The following is an 18431-nucleotide window of genomic DNA, read 5'->3' on the forward strand; positions in this document are numbered from 1 at the left end:
GGTTTGGGTTTTGTTTGTTTGCTTGTTTTGAATGCCAAGTTCAAACAGGGCGTAGCCTATTTTTTTTAGGCACAAAATAGAATATTTGCCTAAACAAGTGCCTGTTGTTTTTTGAAGTCCGATTAAGAGCCCATGGAGCATGTGTGCTGTTCTCATTAGCATCACCTACTCTGCAGGTGTCTCAAGTTAGCCCTGGGCTGGGGCTGCTAGGTCTACTTGGGGGGCCCTACCTGTTGGAGCCCAGAGCGAGGAAAGCAGGTAGAGACCAATGTAGGCTCCATCACTTCGTTATCACACATCCTTCTCTGAACCTCTCTATTAATTGTCTGGACCAAAACTTCTGCTCTACACCTGCCGGCGAGGCACCTCTTCAGCTGTTCTTCAACACGATGAAAGGCAACAGATGGCCACACAGTCTCTCCTTGTTGAAGGAGGTAGTTGTTGCCCAACTTTCTATCCCAAAGACAGGGCAGAGTGAGCCCCTCTCTGTCCTTCTCTTGAGCCTTTTTAAACCTCTAGGCTCCTTAGAACATGCATAAGTGTGGGGGCTGAGCAATGTAGGAGTTCATTTTAAACTGAGGTGTGTTACCTGTCCCTCATGATGATGTCAGTTTTTCAGTAGTGAGATCCCAGGTCCTCACCACATTTTGGCACTGTGGATATATCAAGTTTTGCTAAAAAAAAAAAAAAAAAAAAAAAAAAAACCTCCCTAGCCCAGCTGGCATGGCTTAGTGGTTGAGTGTCGACCTATGAACCAGGAGGTCAGGGTTCAATTCCGGTCAAGGGCACAAGCCTGGGTTGTAGGCTCAATCCCCAGTAGGGAACATGCAGGAGGCAGCCTATCAATGATTCCCTCTCATCATTGATGTTTCTATCTCTCTCTCTCCCTCTCCCTTCCTCTCTGAAATCAATTTAAAAATTAAAAAAAAAACAACCTCCCTACACAGGCCCAGGGCCACAATGCTATCATACACCATTGAAAATCATCAAGTATGACATCTTATCATTTGGCAAGATTCAGGAAATTTAGTGCAATAAAAACCATGGGGCACTTTTCACTGTAATGCTTTCCCAAGAAGTTGATCCACTTTATGCTGGTAAATGATCTCAAGAACACGAAATGGCCCTAGCCGGTTTGGCTCAGACTGAAGGGTTGCAGGTTCGATTCTGATCAAGGGCATGTACCTCAGTTGCAGGCTCAATCCCCAACCCAATCACTGGCTGGGTTGGGGTGCAAGGGGGAGGCAACAATCGATGTGTGTCTCACATCAGTGTTTCTCTCTCTGTGTCTCTCCCCCTCCCTTCCACTCTCTCTAAAAATCAATGGGAAAAATGTCCTTGGGTGAGGATTAACACACACACAAAAAAAAGAACAGAACACAAAATGCCAATTTAGTTAACAGTTGGAGCCAAAGTTCTGTTTCTGGTAATAGTGAATCCTGGACAGGTGAGACCAGATCCACCCAGACAGACTTCCCGAGGTACTGACAGCCCCCCCCCCCCCCCCCCGCAATTAAAATGATGGTAGAGGCTCTTAGCACCTGCCTCTACCGTACCTGTAAAGACTTTGTAGATCTTGTTATTTTTAAATTCATTTTAAGACTCACTTATTCCTAATTTATATTTCTACTCAAAGAAATGCTATCTGAATGCCAGAAGAGGCTCATGACCTTCTGTTTCGAAACCATGTATCTTGCAATAGAATGTTACTTGTTTATGGGATTCCAGTTTCAATTTGAGTTATAGTTGACAGAGCGCTGCATGTAATGTCAACAGACATGGCCCCGGTGAAGGATGTCTTAATTTAATTTTCTTTTATGTGTTAATTCTGTAATTGCTTCCCAGCCACACAGCTCAGGAGAGTGAGGGACATGAAGTCCTCGCTGGGGCTGCTGGCAGGGAAGGACATTTTGTACGTCTTTGTAGACATTGATGGGTATACATGGAACATTATATTGCCGACAGGTTATTTAAGACTGTGCAATTAAAACCCAATTAGGCTAACTAAAGTATTGAGGGTTTTAGATCTATGACAACTGCAGAAAACATAAATGAGATACTATAAGATAAAAAATGATTGCATGATTATGTGAAAATTTTTTGCTTTTTAAATACATCTATGTGTCAAAAGAAGTTTCTAGCAGAGATCTGCAGCCAACGATGCTCCTTAGTCATCTTGTGCTTCAGGATAATGGTTCTTACACCGTTCCTCACTCACCTCCCACCAGTGATCCTCAGAGGCAGGTTGGGGTGAGGGTGCTGGCAGAGGGATGGCATAAAGAAATGCTACAGAGAGAAAAATGAAATTATGTTAAACCAGTGAGAGCTGGGTAGGGATGAGGGGCATCAAAATTATTTGAAAGAGCCCGGCCAGTGTGGCTCAGTGGTTGAATGCCGACCTATGAACCAGGAGGTCACAGTTCAATTCCCAATCAGGACACATGCCCAGGTTGCGGGCTTGATCCCCAGTGTGGGGCATGCAAGAGGCAGCTGATCAAAGATTCTCTCTCATCATTGATGTTTCTTTTTTTTTTTTATTGATGTTTCTATCTCTCTTTCCCTTCCCCTCTGAAATCAATAAAAATATATTTTTAAAAAATTATTTGAAAGAGCCTGAACTCTACAGTCAGGCAACCCCACATTGCAATCCCAGCTCTACCATATTTATGCCTTGCGTAAAGCACTTGCAGGTTCTGGGTACCATTTCCTCACCTGTAAGTTGATGATAACCCCAGTACCACTCAAAGTTGTACACAGTGTTACCCCCAAGACCCCACCTCAAACAAGGCATCCAAGGCCCAAATAGTGCAGTGTGGCCTTTCCCTCAGCCCACCCCTACACCTTAGCCTGCACGGAGTCAAGAGACAGCACCTTTCCCTAGCTGGTTTGGCTCAGTGGATAGAGCGTCAACCTGCGGACTAAAGGGTCCCATGTTCGATTCTGGTCAAGGGCACATGCCCAGGTTGCAGGCTCGATCCCCAGTAGGGGGCATGCAGGAAGCAGCCAATCAATGATGCTCTCTCATCATTGATGTTTCTATCTCTTTCTCCCTCTCCCTTCCTCTCTGAAATCAATAAAAATATATTTTAAAAGAGACAGACAGACAGCACTTCGATGCTTCTGCCTGCCTGCTGCCTTCTTCTGCACCGACCTTGGCTCTGGGGCAGGAGGGGCAGGGAGCAGACAGTGGGTGGGATGATGGTGCGGATCCTCCTCCTTGGGGCAGAGTTCCTCCCAGTGTGCAGACCGTGGCAGGAGGAGGCTGCCCTGCCGATCCACAGGTGCCCGTGGGGAATGGAGACAGGGAAGTGATTAGCAGTTACTCTTTATAAAGAAGTGGCTGCCACGCCGACTGCTTCTGTGCGCGGCAACTGGTGAGCACCGCGCTCCAGGATGTGACTATTTTAGGTTGTTTTTAATTAAACGAAGACATGCCTTCCAGACCTGGCATACACCTACCCATGGAGAGTGTGTTGGATCATTTTGAATGTTTCTGGTCTAGAACATTCTAGAAAGGGAGAAAGCAGCTGCTTCTCTGTTCATTTGCCTTGGTGCTAAAATATGCTGGTTTGTGCCCTGGCTGGTTTGGCTCAGTGGACAGAGCATCGGCCTGCGGACTGAAGGGTCCCGAGTTCGATTCCGGTCAAGGGCACCTTCCTCAGTTGCAGGCTCCCAGCGCTGGTCGAGGGCATGTGGGAAACAACCAATCGATGTGTCTCTCTCCCATCGGTGTTTCTCTCTGTCTCTCCCTCTCCTTTCCACTCTCTAAAATTCAATGGAAAAAATATCCTCGAGTGAGGATTTAAAAAAATAATAATAAAATAAAATATGCTGGTTTGCAAAGGAAAGCAATGGTCATTCATGTCATTTCTTCCAGAACATAATTGCCGAGCATGAAATTCGTAACATCTCCTGTGCCGCCCAGGACCCAGAAGACCTCTCCACGTTTGCTTACATCACAAAGGATTTGAAGTCCAATCACCACTACTGTCACGTGTTTACTGCCTTCGATGTGGTGAGTAGCCGCCCCCTAGGGACAGTTTAAATGTTTTCCCAAATGTTCCTGGAATGTATTGAAAGCCCAACTTGCCATTAAGCTACTTGGCATGTTTACCAAAAACGAAGGTATACCTAGTATAAGGTCTTGTGCAGACTCAGTTTTCCTGAGTTTTTTCTATATCACTCCACTTCTGCCTAGTATCGAAAATGTCATTGCTCAACTACTAACTTCGCTTTTCAGATTTGGCGAACCCCTTTCTTTCTCTCGTATCAAAATATAGGAAATGTCTTCCAGCCTCCTTGTTCCTTCACTGGGCCTGTCGGTTTCTCTGGTGGCTGTTTCTAAATAGTAGGACATAATAGTCTGGGTTTGTTTGGACGAAAAATAAATGTCAGTGCCTCATACAGTATTTGTGGTTTTCTATTTTGAATAGCAGTCAAATTTATACCATATGCCTTGTGTAAAGCACTTGCAGGCTCTGGGTACCATTTCCTCACCTGTAAGTTGATGATAACCCCAGTACCACTCAAAGTTGTACATAGTGTCACCCCCAAGACCCTACCTCAAACAAGGCATCCAAGGCCCAAATAGTGCAGTGTGGCCTTTCCCTCAGCCCACCCCTACACCTTAGCCTGCACGGAGTCAAGAGACAGCACCTTGCCCTAGCTGGTTTGGCTCAGTGGATAGAGCATCAACCTGCGGACTAAAGGGTCCCATGTTCAATTCTGGTCAAGGGCACATGCCTGGGTTGTGGGCACGATCCCCAGTGGGGAGCATGCAGGAGGCAGCCAATCAATGATTCTCTCTCATCATTGATGTTTCTATCTCTCTCCCCCTCTCCTTTCCTCTCTGAAATCAATAAAAATATATTTTAAAAGAGAGACAGACAGACAGCACTTTGATATAACGCCTACAAAAATAATTGGGAACACCAACGTTTGGCCCATTGGCTTAGTCGGAAGTTAGTCTTACAATGATGTCCTCGTGGTGTTATACCTCTTAGAGTCCTATTTGTCATTAGGTCTAAAAACTAGCCCATATATTACAAACGTGGAAAATGAAAGCAATTCTAGAAAACAAAGTGTTCCCATAATACACACACACATCTTCAAGATGGTACAAATTGAATGGCACTCTGCATTTGAAGCAGATAAGACAGATATGGCTGTAACCAAGAAATCATTTGTAATCAGAATTCTAAAATGTCACTTTAATTTGACAGCTCTTCTCTGTTCATTGTGTTTGAAATATACATAAAGAATTATATCAGCCCTAACCCGTTTGGCTCAGTGGATAGAGCGTCAGCCTGCAGACTGAAGGGTCCCAGGTGCAATTCCGGTCAAGGGCATGTGCCCAGGTTGCGGGCTCAATCCTCAGTAGGGAGTGTGCAGGAGGAAGCCGATCAGTGATTCTCTCTCATCATTGATGTTTCTATCTCTCTCTCCCTCTCCCTTCCTCTCTGAAGTCAATAAGAATATATTTTTAAATGGTTTCTTACCCCATACGAAAGAATTACATCGATACTGCAGTGTAGCATATTCTTGGGAGTTCAATGTCTTGGATAAGACTTCTTGAAACAGTCTGTTTGAGTTCTGACAAACATGCATGGACCACAGACCACCACAATGCAAAACTTACACCATTCTAAGGTATGTCAGACTCAGGCCCAGAGCGTGGATCATTCCTTTCAGTTTTTGAGGCTTGAAAACAGGAAAGAATGTTCATGTGCCATCAGACAGTTCCTTCTATTTTAGGAGGCCTGGGGAGACTAATATCGAAGTTACATGTGGTAACAGGAAGGGCCGCAAAGCAAAGCCCTCAAAGGCGGCTCCTAATATCTCTGGTTGTATTTCTTTGCATGGGATCAACCGGGTTGATTAAAGTCATTTCAGGTGTAGGTTTCTGGTGACATAAGCATATTCTTGTGAAATGCGGTTGTCTCTTTAAGCAGCAAAATTCCATTCTACCCACCTACATTTTGGTTTGCATGAAACCCCTTTCCCTGTGGCAGTTGGACTGCTGTCGTGGGAGGAACAGGCAGGTCAGAGTTCACACCCCATGCAGCTCCCCGCTCCCTGGTCTTAGACAAGCTGTGGGACTTTCCTGAGTTGATATCCTTTGTATATAAAACGGGTCCAAGGATTTACACCTCACAGGTTTTCATCGGGATAGAACTGAAGGAACATATGTGGAGTGCCTCATAAATAATAGGTGTGGACATGAGCTCCATCTCCACCTGTCCGCTCTCCTCGCCTGCTGACATTACCATTGACAGACAGCCTGGCCCCTTTTTCTGCTCAGAGACATAAGATAGAGTTGCCGGAAGTGTATTTATGGTCCAAAGTTTTCCCATTGCCCATGTAAAAGAAGTGAAAGAGTACGAAGCAATACATAAATAAAATAGAAGTCATAGCAAACATCGACTCTGCAGGCCTCATATTGGCGTATTGCCTCCATTTGTTTTCATTGAATGTCAGCATGAATATTCCGGTACTTTTAGGGTGAAGTCCAGCCTTTCCTTGAGTATTGTAGCATTTCTTTCTAAATTAAAAATATTTAATTTGCCTTCATAAGAGTATCCAAACATTATTCTACATTCGGACTAAAAATGACACCCATGGACCATCTGCCCCCTTGAGGTTTTTAGCCATATATGTACACGACTCAAGGATACTGGGATGAAACATGGGGGAAAAGTAGTTGAGACCAACGTGCTATCCCCGATCCATTTGGAAATCATGTGGAGAATGGCTTCGTCTTCCGAGTCTTCATCCAGATGTTTGACTTCATGTAGACATTCACTAGCTTAGGATTCCGGTATCAGCTCCAAACGATTTTCACCTCCCACCACAAAGCCACCGTTTCAGTCCTCTCTAGGTGAACAGTTTGTCTGACTTCAAAAATAGTAACGAAGGCCACCAGCCTTGACCTGGGCCTTTGAGCGATTCTGAGATGCAACAAGCTTTGCTGGCGCTAAAATAAGCCTCTTTGAGCATGGATTTTGTATCTTTATGTAGGGCAGCTCCATATTCAGTCCAGTCTTGAAGCCTTAAAATTCTTTTGATTCAAGTCAGTCCCCTGGGATGCCCAAATGGCAAAGTAGGGAGGGAGGGATGAAGAGAGAAAGGGGGGGAGGAGGTAGAGAAAGAGAGGGGGGAGGAGGAGAAAGAAGGAAAGAAAGAAAAGGAAAGGAAAAGAAAAAGAAAAGAAAGAGGCAGGGATGGAGAGAGAGGGAAGCAGGAGAGGAAAGGAAATACCTTGCGTATACATTTAATCTTTTAGCTGACATGTATGAATACATATACATTTTTTATTGCAAAGTTATTGCCACTTGGACCTTGTAGACGTTTTATGGGTCACACGATGTTTTTGAGTGTCTGCTACCGTCAAGAAAACTTGGTGGCCTCCAGGATGCTTCCAGTTCGTGGAGAGTTAGATTTGAAATTCAGAGCATTTTCCCACAGAGATCCTGTGGCCCTGGAAGGGAGGCCCAAGCCCCCGACAGAAGCCAGCATGTGAGCTGAACATACTTCACTCGCTCTGGGGCATGGCCGGGCGCCGTGTGCTCAGACTCCAGGAGGGTGCAGTGTGCCGCTCCCCGAGTGCGTTAGGCAGCCTCTTGGGGAGAGCACCTGCAGGGGGGTGGCCTGCAGCACACGCCTCAGGAAGTGTTCTACCTAGTGATCTCTAAGCCTGTTCCCCTTTCTTAGAATCTGCGCTCCATTCAGCTTGTGGTGTTTTCAGCTTTAGACGGCAGGTGGGTGAAAAGATTAGAGCGACGATGGAATTGGGGTTCCCAAGACAGAAAGCCAGTGCCTCCCCACAGGCACACGCCAGGCCTGCTTTGCCTTCTAGACCCGCAGTCTTGTGGCAGCTGATTTCTGGTCACATGTCTAACCTGCTGGGCCCGCAACAGACCTCATAGAACAAAAGGCTTCCCAGACCCCACCTTCCCGGCAGGGGAAATTTTAGGGGAAGAGGGAGCAGTAGGATTGGGTAGAAACAAAGGATGTGTTATGAGACTAGACGTTGTGGGGTTCAAAACATGGATTCAGCAATGCTCTCCACCGCTCTCATCTCAAACTAGGGAAGGGGTGTTCCCTGCTTGCTAGGATTACAGGGGGGTGGGGGGCTGAGTATTTCAGTGGCACCAGATCCCAAGGCTGCAGTGATCATCCTTCGAAGGCCACGATAGGTAAGGGACATATATGTATATGTTATATATGTATATTACTCACTCGGTTAGTCCAATTTCTAAGTCATAGAATCGAGGTAGATAGATCAGGGAGACTTTGATGCATTCTCTGTGGGAGTATTGGGTCTATTTTTAAAAACTGGGAAGGACCTCATTCAATCGTTTTATTTTTTTATTTTTTTTTTAAATATATTTTATCGATGTTTCACAGAGAGAAAGGGAGGGGGATAGAGAGCCAGAAACATCGATGAGAGAGATACATCGACCAGCTGCCTCCTGCACACCCCCCACCGGGGACGTGCCCGCAACCAGTGTACGTGCCCTTGACCGGAATTGAACCCGGGACCCCTCAGTCCGCAGACCGACGCTCTATCCACTGAGCCAAACCGGTTTCGGCATCATTCAATCGTTTTAAAACAAGCAAGGTTGTTTTTTAAAATTTGTTCGTAGCAAGCATTAAAGCCGTGATTGTTGCTAGACCCTTGCTAATTCTCACTTCTCTATAAAGAGAATGTTCGCAGTCTTTCATATTTTAACCATGATGCTCGTTTTTCTCCCACTTGCAACTCCCAAACTCTGTAACCTTCAGTCTGCAGCACGCGGTCGGCCAAACAAATGGCCAGCCCACTGGTGCGTGGAGGTGAGCCAGGGTAACACCTGCAAACAGTACCCAGCCCTCCCTGCCAAAGAACGAGGGGGACTGAACCCCCAGGTGACCGGTAAAGAACAAGTAAGATGCTTTTGAGCTAGATTTTTCTCACGCTTTTAATTACCAAAATGGAAAGGCTTATCCTTATGATTATAACATTACTCATCTTCATTTGAATAAAGTTCAAAACATACAAAGAAGGAAATTCACCCACAGTCCCAACACGCAGTGGTGACCACAGGTAACACTTGGATACATCGTATCTGTTTTCCACGCACAAGGACAGATGCCACCCAGTTTTGTAGGTATACATATATTTTTACTTACAGTCTTTTCTCCAGTTTTTTTAAATGACTCAGTTTTCATTTTAAAGGGTTGCCCCGTGTTCCACTCCGAGGCTTTATGCAGAGTACTTAATCAGACCCCTATTAATGAAAAAACGTTAAACACTATAGTGAATGTTCTTGCAAATATGCCGTTGAACCCTTGAGCCAAAAAGATTTTCAAACCAGGAGTTCCCAACACAGACCAATCCTAGTGGTGCCCCAGTTAATACAAATTACTTATCTGGTGGTCAGAGCGTGTCCTGGGGGACAGATTTCCCACGGTCTCTGCTGCGGTTTTTCTTTTCTTTTTTTTCTTTTTTAATTTTTTTTCTTTACTGATTAAGGACACTGTGGCGGGCTGGCACGGCCATGGCATACTCAGCCCCAGGGCGCCTTATGTGCCGCGCCAGCTCAGCCAGGTTCAGTGACCCTGAGTGGGGGCGGCTGAAAGGCTGAGAGAAGACAGACAAGAGAATGAAAGCTGGGTCTCGGTGGGACGCTGCTCCCTCACGGAGAGACAGCGCTGACGCCCATAAGCCGTGTCTTTATTTTATAGCCGATGCCACGAGGCAAAGTCAGGGCGTGGTCAAGATGTTTACAACATTCACGAGAGTGTCGATCCTACTCAATTACATGCACCTGATCAAGCTTTGTTTACTTGCAGCCTATATCACTTAGGCCCGTGGTCGGCAAACTGAGGCTCTGCCCTCCAAGCTGGGACTTGCACGTGGCCACGAGAGGACTGTGCCCTCTCATCAGTCCGAGGCTTGAACCTGTCCAAACACTGTAGCCACGCCCCCACAGGACACATATGTGTCCTTATCCCCCATTGCCCGCCTCCCCTCATGCCCTCACCCCCCTGGTGTCTGTGTCCATTGGTCAGGCTTATATGCATGCATACAAGTCCTTTGGTTGATCTCTCCCCCTTACCCCCACCCTCCCCTACCTTCCCTCCGAGGTTTGACGGTCTGTCTCTGGATCTGTTTTTGCTGTCTGCTGCGATTTTTCTAACTCAGCCTCGGTACTTGGGTTCTCACTGGGAAAGAATTCAGAGCATGACCCAGACTGTAAGAAGACACTTATTTGGTAAATGACAAAGGTAGAAGAAGTAATGCCTAGAAGAAATGGGCTTCGGAAACAAGTGATGGAAGTAAAAGAACGGCCCTTGGAGCTTGGGAGTGAGGAAGCTAATGGTGAAGTGCCTGGGGCTGGAGGGGGAGGAAAAGGGAAAGGCCTGGCCGTGGTCCCGGAGGGAGAGCTCGGGTCCTCCATCCTAAGGGCTTTAAGGGCGGAGATTTTTAGGGGGGAAGGTCCCAGGGAAAGCTCTCCATAGGATATTCAGCAGTTTTCCAGGTGTGTCCTGGCAGGGTGGTGGCCTCCCCTGTATTGATTGGCCGGCACCAGGGCAGGGGGGTCGCTATTCCATGCAGCTGGTCCTGACCTCAGCCTTGGCTGGTTTCGTTGCTTATCTCGGCCTGGAGCTGAAATACAGCTTGAAGCCTACGTGTTATCTCTAGGGAGGAAAGGCCAGGGGGTCCAAACCACATGCCCAGCAATCTGCTAGGGGAGGAAAAGTCACCCTGGGGGCGAGGCCTCACCTTACAATTGATCTTCCATTGCTAGGCACCCCGCCGGGGCTTTTCACCCTGGTGACCTTCTGTACCTGGCCCATTGTCCTTGCTCTGCTCACGTCTGTCCAACTGCCTACAGCAGGTACAGCCTGCGACTAGGACGACTAGGACGCAGGAGGACAAAGTGGGGGGGATCTCTCTGTCTCTCTATAAGCCTCTTCTGCCCCCGCATCACTCAGCAAGCACCTCCTGGGCCCTCACTGCAGGCCAGGCTGCAGGGACTGAGCCCTGACATAGGGAAGCAGCTCAGCCCGCAGCCATGGGGATGTTCAACGGCAGTCCTGGCTGCCTTAAGGGCCCTCGGCAAACACAAGCAGCCCACACAGTCTCCAGTTTGCAAATCAAAAACAAGGTTGCATTCGTGGATTATAATCAGGATCTATCCTTAAAGTAGGATGGCTCCTCAGCTTCCTCTACTGTAGCAATTCTTCATCCACCGATTCAAGTGCCTGGTTGGGGGAGGGAAGGTCAGCGCTTCGGGGGGCAATTGTCCCCATTAAATCGTGTCTCCCTGCCTCCATCCTACATAGCCTCTGCTGGACACAGTGCTGCCTCAGGTAGGGCCTGCAGGGTGAGAATCCCTGTGCTGGTGTCTCATGTCCAGTCACCCCTTTGCTGTTGGCTGCCTCTCCACTGGTCCTGACGTGAGACCCAGGCAACTCGCATACCCTACCCCAACCCAGATGCATCGATCTCCTGGAGCTTCTGGGTGTAATGTTTTCAAGTGGTCTTTTTTTTTTTTTTAACCGATTGCAGAAGTCTTTCAGCTTAAGTATGGTTCTAAGCTGTAGTGGCCAAGAGCAGGGCCTGTCAGAACTCCTGGACTCCAACCCCAGCTCGGCCAGGTGCTTCATGAGCAAGTTATTTCACCTTCCTAAGCTTAATTATCCCACTGGCAAAACAGGAGCAATAATAGCCCATGGCACCGAGCTGTCGGGATTCAATGAGAGTCCGTGAAGAGCACAGTCAATAATGAAGCTTGTCTGGTATTGTCATTAGGTAACTGTTGCCCTGAGTGATTCTCAGAACAATCCAGTGAGGTAGGCACTGCATATGTCATGATCCCCGTTTGAAGATAAGGAAACTGAGGCTCAGCGCCTGCTCTTCCCAGTCATCACCGCCCACACCTACACCAAACACCCACGAACCAAACACACACACTCCTGGGCCGCCTTCTTTCCTTGGTGGTCCATGTAAGGTAGAAAATACTCAAGGCCAATTGCCAGAGTAAGTGTGAATCTAGAAAGAGACTCGCTGGAAATGCCAACGCAGGAATTTTCCAATAAGCGAGGAGGGGCAGAGGGAGCCGTGGCCGGAGACAGCCGAGCCTCAGCATTTGAGAGAGGGGAGGTTAGTGAGTTCGCATTTATGCCCAAGGGAGGGAGGTAGTAACTAGACATGAGAGGGCAACTGTGCCACCTAAAGGGCCCTGCTCCGGCTCTGTGGCTTGTGGCCTGTGGGAAGGGACACCTGAGTGTTTGCTGGGCCCTGTGACCAGGATGGGTGGAGGCGTCAGCCACTTCCCTGCAGCCAGGGCTGGAGCCGAGTCTCAGGATTGGCCTCCTGTGGCCGCACACAGTTCACCCCAGCTCTGAGACTGAGGCGCCTCCTCCCGCTGCCTGGACGAGGGTCCCACACGCCTTCTTCAGGACTGCGTGGTGCTCCAGTGACCCGTGGGTGCTTACACACCACCCCAAAAGTTGATGGCATAAAACAACACCCTTTCAAAAAATATATATTTGTATGGATTTCAGAGAGCAAGAGAGAAGGAGAGAGAAATATCAATGATGAGAGAGGATCATTGACCAGCTGCCCCTTGCACGCCCCCTGCTGGGGATCAAGCCCGCCACCTGGGCATGTGTCCTGGCCAGGAATCCAATCATGATCTCCTGATTCATACATAGGTCGATGCTCAACCAATGAGCCACACTAGCCAGGCTTCAACACCCATTTTATTATGTTTACAATTCCGTGGGTCGGGAATCTGGGCAGAACACGGCAGTTCTGCTCTGCTCTGCTCTGCCCGAAAATACCAGGGGCCTCCGCGGGGGTGGCTCAGGTGGCGGCAGGTGCTGGGGCAGCTCAGTGGGGGGCATCTGTCTGAGCCTGAGGTCCTCCCCATGTGGCGTCTCCTGCAGCTCCCGTGTCCAGGGTGACTCCCCTCAGTGTGTGGAGCCTGGGCCGGGATGGCTGCTGTTGCTCCCCAGGCAGCCTCCCCGCGGCCAGCTCGGACATCCTCGCAGCGTTGCAGTCTCAGGCGTTCAGACCTCTTACCTGCGGCTGGTTGCCCTCAGAGCGAGTGTTCCCAGAGGCCCACGTGGAAGCTGCCAGGCGCCCTACAATCTAATCTTAAAGGCCCAGCGTGTCATTCCTGCTGCATTCTGCTATGTGGGAGTCAGTAAAGCCCATTCAGATTCTAGGAGGCGGAGGAGCAGCTGCGCCCTCAGCGGGGAATGTGGCAGCCGGCCTGGAGGCCAGTGACCACCCAGAGAGGGCTAAGAACACGGGCTCTGAGTCACAAACATCGGTTCATACCACAGCTCGGTAGCCTTCTAGCTGTGTGATGTCAGGCAAGTCACTTAACCTCTCTGAGCTTCAATTTTTTTTATCTATAAAATAAGGATAAGGGTATTCTACCACAGATGCTTATGGTAAGACTTAAATGAGATCATTGTAGTGCTCTGCACCGTGCCTGACACCGAGTTCTCCCTGCGTAGTAGGTACACTACGTACAGGAACAACTTCGTAGTGTTATTCTGCCATTCTGGTTTGTCATTCTGCCATTCCTTCATTCTGTAGGCATCTGCTAGGTGCTGCAGGGTGCCAGGCACAGTCTCGGGCTCTGGCCTCCGCACAGGGGCAAGGACGGCATGTTGCAAGCACAGACCAGTTGGGCTTTCGGGTTTTTAATGAGTTCCTGGTGTTGGAAAGCAGTGTCAGTGGGCTAGTCAGTGCCAGCAGGCATCGGTGGGGAAGCCAGGGCGTGTCACCTACGCCTCTCGGATATTTCAACATCATCTTTGGCCTCGTCCCAGTAGAGTCTCCTGCTCTCTTCCCTTTTTAACTGGTGGGGCTGTTACTAAGGAGAAGCAGGAGAAATGAGTCTGCCTCCCCGGGTCGGAGTGTGTCCGCTCAGGGCCCTGGCGTGTTGGTGGCACAGCACCCAGCATGCCGCCCGCTGCTCCTTGCACCGCGCACCCGTGGGCCCTCCCTGACCTCCGGAATCTATACCTCACACGTGGAGGTGAGGAAGTATAGGAAAGGGAACAATATCCTGTACCCGGTACATCATCATGAAAGAAGAACTCTGCACAGCATTCTGAAGTAAAGCAGAAAGCAAGACGTCAGGGACAACGCAGGCCAAACCAGGAGAGGCCATTTGGCAGGCAACCTCCGCCCCACGGTCTGGTCTCTGTGCCTTTATTTGAGCAGCTTTCTAACACCAGGAACTAATTAAAAACGAAGGGGCAGAGCTTCTGACCCAGCACTTTTCACAACCTTCACACGCCCCGTGATAGGCCTGTGAAAAATCGCACTTGCTCAGATGAGCATCTTGGGCTTCCAAGTGAAGACACCAGAGCTTTCAGGAACGCCCACTTGGAGGAACTTGCGTTTCGGTTAGTGATAAAGGAGTTCACACTCACTGAGCTCGCTGTCCCAGCATCTGAAAGCTGATGGTGTACAATCCCCTGAATCGCCGGCTTCCCCTCAGTTGCTGACCCAGAGCACAGACGTCTGCTACGTGTCCCTGGCAGCTGGACCTCCACCCTCTCCATGGCAGACGACCAAGTGCAAGAGCCCACGACTTCCTGCGGAGACGACAGAAGTCAGCAGCCCCAGGCCGCCTTGCAGAGCCCAGGCGTGTAGGCAGTGGGAGGGCTCAGCCCTCCTCCGCTATCATTTGTGGGCGCCTTACTAATTTTCCAGTCTGACTCATCCTTGGAGGCAAACGGGCTCGGCGTTCGTTGCAGGAAGTGCCCGGCTGGCTGCGTGAGGTGCACTGTCTCCAAGAAGCCCACACCTGTCATGTGGGGCCAGCGTTTCCCAACAGGTAGCTCAAAGGAGAAGACGTTCTCTGTCAAATGAACTCTCACGCTCAAAGGCGTTTTTCCCGTTCGGGTCTAAGACCGAGTCAGTCTGGCGTTGGTCGGAAATCTGGTCGATCCAGAAACCCACGGCCCTTCCACGTGGCTTCTGAAAGCCATCCGGCATGGCCCACTACGTCTCCATCAAGTGGGATCAGCACCTAACAGTCCTGAGACTCAGGGGAACTAAGTTATTCTGTGCGCTCAATTGGGGGGAACGGGGGAGGAGGGGGAGGGGGAGGGGGGAGTAGATCGCATAAGCAGAACGCTCTTTCTGTGGTTTTGCAAAACCATGGACAGATGTCCAGGGACATTCATCAGGATGAAAACTTGGTACAGACAGACTGCTCTCTGTGACCAGTGGACACCTACTTTGAATGGGCTGTGGCCTCAGGGGGTGTAGTCCAGACCCTGCCTCTTTGGGGTCCGACCGTGTCCTGTTTCCTCAGTGAGACAAGGCGGGGTGGAGCTGTTCTCAGAAGAGAAGGCAGAAATCAAAGATTCAGAGAGAAAGGGGAGCTGGAAGTCGCCTGGAGGGGGTGATTGAAGGTCTGAAGGAAAGAGCCTTCCTCCCGGCCAGGCTTGGCGCGGAGCTGGGGCCTAACAGAATCTCCTGTCTCTTGCTGATTTGATGATAAAATATGGAGTGGACCCCCGCAGGAGAGCAAACGCCTGGAGAAGTAGATGGATAATTGGCTCCGCTGGCAAGCTCGCTGCTGGGACTGTGAGCCGCCCGCCAGCATGACTAACGCCTCTCCCTCCGCCTAAATTAGATTCTGATTGTGTTTCCGAGATGTTCACTGAATCGCAGATGTTGGAGGTAAAAAGACCCAAACTTCTGAGGAACACCTCCCGTGGAGCGTGTGGGGTTGTCACAGGCACGGCTGGGCACTCTCGGGCATCTGGCCAGGGGAGCCCCTGCCCTTCCCCGGCCTGGGGAGCAAGCCAGCTGCCCACGGGGGCTCAGAATGGAGTGGGCTCCGGGCCAGGGGGAGGGGGCGGGGGCAGGGGCCTGCTCCCGGCGGGGAGAAGTGTAAAGTAGGCTCCTTAGCTCAGCTGTAAGCAAGTGCCTGGCATCAGGGACTAAATCCTGGTGTAGACCCTAAGTCGGACCCGGAGTGTCCCCTCGTCCACACATTTGCATCCTCACTGCCACAGCAGCTGGAGTAGTTCAAGGTCCCCGCTGGCTCACCCCCACAGGCTCCCCAGCCACTGGACTTCTCCAGTCTGCAGGGCGCCACCGTGAACGCGTTCTGGTTTCTCTTGCAGAATTTAGCCTACGAAATCATCCTGACGCTGGGACAGGCGTTTGAAGTGGCTTACCAGCTCGCCCTGCAGGCCAGGAAAGGGGGCCATTCCTCCACGCTCCCAGAAAGCTTTGAAAACAAACCCTCCAAGCCCATCCCCAAGCCCCGCGTCAGCATCCGCAAGTCCGTGGTAAGTAGAAAGGATGCAGATGCTGGGAAGACCTGGACCAGAGGGCGAGGGGCTGCTCCCTGGGCGCCTGCAGGAAGGGGTGCCGGTTAGACTCGGGGCCTGCCTTTCTTCACCTTTTCCGTGGCCTCCTCCCGGCACGTGTCTGCCATCCTCCCGGCCCCGTTCCTGGAAAGCAGGGGGGACCATCTGCCTGGACCTGCGGGCTCCCGAGAAAACGCCACCCCCTCTGTCTCCTCCGGCAGCCAGGAGGGGCTGGGCCCTGCCGCTGTCCTTGAGAATCTTTCCTGAAGGTCCCAGGTGGGAACAATGTTCCCTGAGCCTCCGGGTGGGAGCCTCCGCGAGCCCCTGGCCTGTAGGGAGGTTGGCAGAGGTTCGGGGTGAAGGTGACTCTGCCCAGAGGAAGCTGGATGCACAGGCTGTGGGCAGTCAGAGCAGAGCTGCACCGACTTTTGAGTTTGGGGTTTGGGGAAGTCTAGATGGCTGGCCCCTGGCCCCGCCTCCTCGTCCTCTGCCTTCCTCCAGGAACTTCCTCCCTGCCCTCCCAGGAGCTCCACAGACACCCTGTCTTACAGACTTGCTGCCTCCAGAGCGCCCTCCTCTGGTAGTAGCAACACCCAGGAGCTGGAATGTTCCCCGCCGGCTTCTGCTCCGTCTGGCCTCCTGGAAAGGCAGGGACCCTGCAGGCCTGTCCTTCCATCTGTAACTCTCTCCCCTCCCACCAACCCCGGGCCCCAGGGTGCCGGGGGAGGTGCAGGATTTCTGATGTTTGTGGGGAGGCACCTCTCTTTGTGACCTTGTGATAACCTTTGTGACCTTGTGGGTTCTTGTTGGCAATCTCTTTGGTCTCTGCTCCTGTCAATTCTTGGCAACGTCAATGTCCCCGGGGCGGTCCTGCCCGGGGCCTCTGTCTGTGTTCCTTGCCAGCTCACTCTGGGACCTTACCTCCACCCCCCTCAGCCATCGCTCCGTGCTCAGCCCGCCTCGCTGATCATCACCAGGGACTGGGCGCCTCTGAAAACCTGTCCTTCACGCCCTGCCCCCTGATGCCCTGGTCCTCCCTCCACAGCCCCTCCTCCCCTTCCCGGCCGGTCCTGACACACTCCCAGAACTCAGAACGGCAGACTCGCAGGGTCAGGTTTCTTCAGCATTTTACAGACACCTGAAACGTGGTATGTCCAGGACAGGATTGTGGGTTTCCCCTCGCGGTTGTTTATGATCTTTCCCAGCTCAATAAACAACACAACCATTCCCCAGGGTGCTTCTAGTAAATCTAGACATCACCCTGGACTCCCGGCTTCCCCTAGGCCTGCGTCCAGCCCATGAGCAGCTTCCGTCCACTCAGCCTCTAAAACGTGTCTCGGATCTGCCCACTCCTCTCCTTTCCTGTCACCCTTCTCACCCCGGGAGGGTCCAGCACCGCTCCTCCCCAAAACTACGGGAGTACACCTCCTAGCAGACCCCCGGCCACCACACGGCACCTAGGGTCATCTTCTCAAATCATAGATCAGAGCCCGGCAGGTGTGGCTCAGTGGATTGAGCGTCACCCCATTTACCAAGAGGTCACCGGTTGGATTCCCGGTCAGGGCACATGCCTGGGTTGCAAGCAGGCTTGATCCCCAGGGGGCGTGCAAGAGGCAGCTGGTCAATGTTCCTCTCTTATCCATGTTCCTCTCTCTCCCTCTCCCTTCCTCTCTCTCTACAATCTTCTTAAAATATTAAAAATAACAAACCCATCGATCAGATCATGGCACCACTGCCCAGCTCCCTAAATCCTGACTTCCCACAGTCCTCCTCTCTGACGCTCAGGCCTTTCTGGTCCTGGGAGGCAAAGCTCAGTCCTACCCAAGGCCTCTGTCCCACCTGGCCGCGTGCCCCCCTGACTTCCCCGTGGCTGACTCTGTCATTCAGATCTCAGCTACATGAGGGGGCTTTTCCTGGGGCAGGCTCGCCACACTCACGCTTATCACCGGCTCTTAACTCTGTGTAGCATTTATAAGTGGAGATTTATTGTCTCTCTTCCCCTACAAAAAACATGAGTGACATATCCAGGAATCTTTAGGACCCTTTTGTGGTTTCTCTTAGAGTAGTCTATGCATTCTCGTGGGGGC

General features: G+C 50.7%; 1 protein-coding gene across 9 annotated transcripts in view; it reads left to right on the plus strand.

The window, feature by feature from the left end:
- ANKS1B (ankyrin repeat and sterile alpha motif domain containing 1B) overlaps nt 1-18431 on the plus strand; it is a gene marked incomplete at its 5' end in the record, with an annotated part of 797243 nt that overhangs the window by 776208 nt on the left and 2604 nt on the right. For all 9 annotated transcript variants that reach the window (XM_079773890.1, XM_079773888.1, XM_079773891.1 and 6 more), the window contains 2 exons: nt 3878-4015; nt 16156-16323. In XM_079773890.1, coding sequence (XP_079630016.1) covers nt 3878-4015; nt 16156-16323 — 306 coding nt within the window. The remainder of the gene's footprint in view (nt 1-3877; nt 4016-16155; nt 16324-18431) is intronic.

Source organism: Cnephaeus nilssonii (genome assembly GCF_951640355.1).
Source record: "Cnephaeus nilssonii genome assembly, chromosome: 6".
In the NCBI taxonomy this organism is placed as follows: domain Eukaryota; kingdom Metazoa; phylum Chordata; class Mammalia; order Chiroptera; family Vespertilionidae; genus Cnephaeus; species Cnephaeus nilssonii.